Source organism: Frieseomelitta varia, unplaced genomic scaffold, assembly GCF_011392965.1.
Source record: "Frieseomelitta varia isolate USP_RPSP 00005682 unplaced genomic scaffold, Fvar_1.2 scaffold_1008, whole genome shotgun sequence".
Lineage (NCBI taxonomy): Eukaryota > Metazoa > Arthropoda > Insecta > Hymenoptera > Apidae > Frieseomelitta > Frieseomelitta varia.
The window spans coordinates 129,072-131,263 of NW_025108649.1; the positions used below are offsets into that span (position 1 = coordinate 129,072).

The following is a 2,192-nucleotide window of genomic DNA, read 5'->3' on the forward strand; positions in this document are numbered from 1 at the left end:
CTAATTTTCATCAATCGCTGTCTTTATTCACGTTTCTGCTTCGTGAATAATTCTCGAAACAGATCTGGCAATACTGTTCAAATTTTTTAATTTTAATAATATTACTTAATGATATTATTAATAATATTATTTAATAACATTTTAATAATAAAGAGACGTGACGTCATGGGTTTCCTAACCTAAAATCTACAATGACGTCTCTGAGACGTTCGTAGGTATACAGATATGTAAATACGTATACAGATATGTAAATGTACAACGAGAATATAAAAATTCTCCTTGTTAAATTTAAAAAATGTTAAAACATATCGAATTCCATTTGCACGATTCGTTCAAGCGCTCGTTCACCGCCATTTTGACCGCGATGACCGCCATTTTGTGATCACGGCAATAATGTTTGCGAACACTCTGGTCACTGAATGATACAAAACAAAAATAACTTTTACAAACGCACGTTTTCTTTTTTCTTTAACTTTTTATTATTGCACTTTAAAATATAATCAATGGATTTTTCAATCTACAAAAAAAAAAAAGATTGAAAATGAACGAGTTGTGACTTTTGACTCAAACAACCTTCGGCTGTTCCAGTGGCCACCCTGTGTTCTCATTGTTCACCAACCGCGACAGGCCATTCGAAGAAATCCTTCGAACATTTAACTCTTCGCAGCCGGCTCCTCCGCGCCAGTTTCCGCCCTTCCGTATTCAATCGACCGTGTGCGTTTTAAGTCGCTTGCAATTTCAGCGACACTCTCTCGTACGGCGCGAGCCGGGCCAAATTACCATATTCCAGCCTCCGGTACGTGTTCCTGGACCGTGTCTGGCCCAGATTCCGCCCGCCGACTTAACAAACGGAACCTTTCGCGGCACGCGTACCACGCAGGTTCCTCGTTTAAATCTGATTATTTCTTTTTTTCTTTTTCTTTTCGAGGTTTACCCACGTGCGCTTTTCCCCCCCTCCCTCTGTTTTGTTAAACACACGGCCCACAAAATAGAGAGAAGGGGGACGGAAAAGGGAAAAAAATTACCGGGAACGTACGCGAATGGGATAAACTGTAACCGACTGTTTGTAACGACACACTCCTAGGTTTGAGGGACAAATAAGCGGCTGAATAGAATTAGCATAATCCCGGCCGCTATCTCAGCGAGTTTCTGGCTTCTGTTGTTCAGAGCTACGTGTCCCCCCCCCCCCCCCCCCCCGGCCCCCGTTTTAATAAGTGTGTCTCGCATTAAAATTGTCGCGCGCGAACAATACGTTTAACTCGCGATACAATCTGGCAATGTTGGAGATTTGTTTACTCGTTTGCTTGCTTGTTCACTTACCGGTTGAAATGACGATGACAATAAAGTACAATGAGTACAAAAAAAAGTCTTAGGGGGAAAAGAAGAAGGAAAAATGAGACAACAAATTCAATTTATTTATTTATTCAATGGGAGAGAAAACGAATTTCGGATCTGAAAGGAGGAAAATCTCTAAAATATCCGGCTGAGATAAGTTTAATTGAAAAGAAAAAAGAAATTGTACGGCATATGTTGAGAAACGTTTGTTTGTGCTTGATATTTTGCAGGGTGAGGGGGCATGTTGATGTGCCGGCGGTTGCTGCTGATCGCAGCCGCGATCACGGCCTCGATCGAGGCTGGCTCCGCTAGTTACCACCCCGGGATCTCCTCAGATTATTCTGGATACCCTGGCTTCCCGGTCTATCCAGCTCTGACGTCGTCCGAGGCTTCGTCGAGTGTGACTACCACGCCGACAACGAGTCTCGAAAATGTTTGCAGGTACAATCGTTAATCGACTCGTCTTTCGTTCTCTTTAAGTAGCCAAGCAAGCATTTAACACAGCACTCCTTAAGTAGTTCAAGCACTCGAAGGTATGATTTTGTAACAACTCTGTTCTAGATAATCTCTCTCCCCCCCTCCCCCCTCTTTTTTCTTCTTTTCAAAATAGTTGAGCAGTTAACGTTGAAAGTATAATTTTTGTAATAATTCAGGCAATCTTTATAATTTCCCTCCTTTCTTTAAAAATAGTCGAGCAACTAACATCAAAAGTTTCGTCTTAAAAAAAAAAAAAAAAAATGGTCAAGTAGTTAAAGTCAAAAGTATAATTTTGTAACAACTCGGTTCTTGAAAATTTTTCTTCCTCCCTTTTTTTTTTTTTTTTTTTTTTTTAAATAACACGCACCTAACCTAGGTAT

At 40.5% G+C, this 2,192-nt stretch overlaps 1 protein-coding gene across 2 annotated transcripts in view; it reads left to right on the top strand.

Annotated features, from left to right (window-relative positions):
* The first annotated feature begins 1,436 nt into the window (after positions 1-1,436).
* LOC122530463 overlaps positions 1,437-2,192 on the top strand; it is a 10,313-nt gene continuing 9,557 nt past the window's right edge. The window contains exon 1 of one of the 2 annotated variants that reach the window (XM_043657490.1): positions 1,437-1,776. In XM_043657490.1, coding sequence (XP_043513425.1) covers positions 1,577-1,776 — 200 coding nt within the window. In that variant the 5' untranslated portion in view covers positions 1,437-1,576. The remainder of the gene's footprint in view (positions 1,777-2,192) is intronic. The other variant, XM_043657575.1, reaches the window with a different exon arrangement.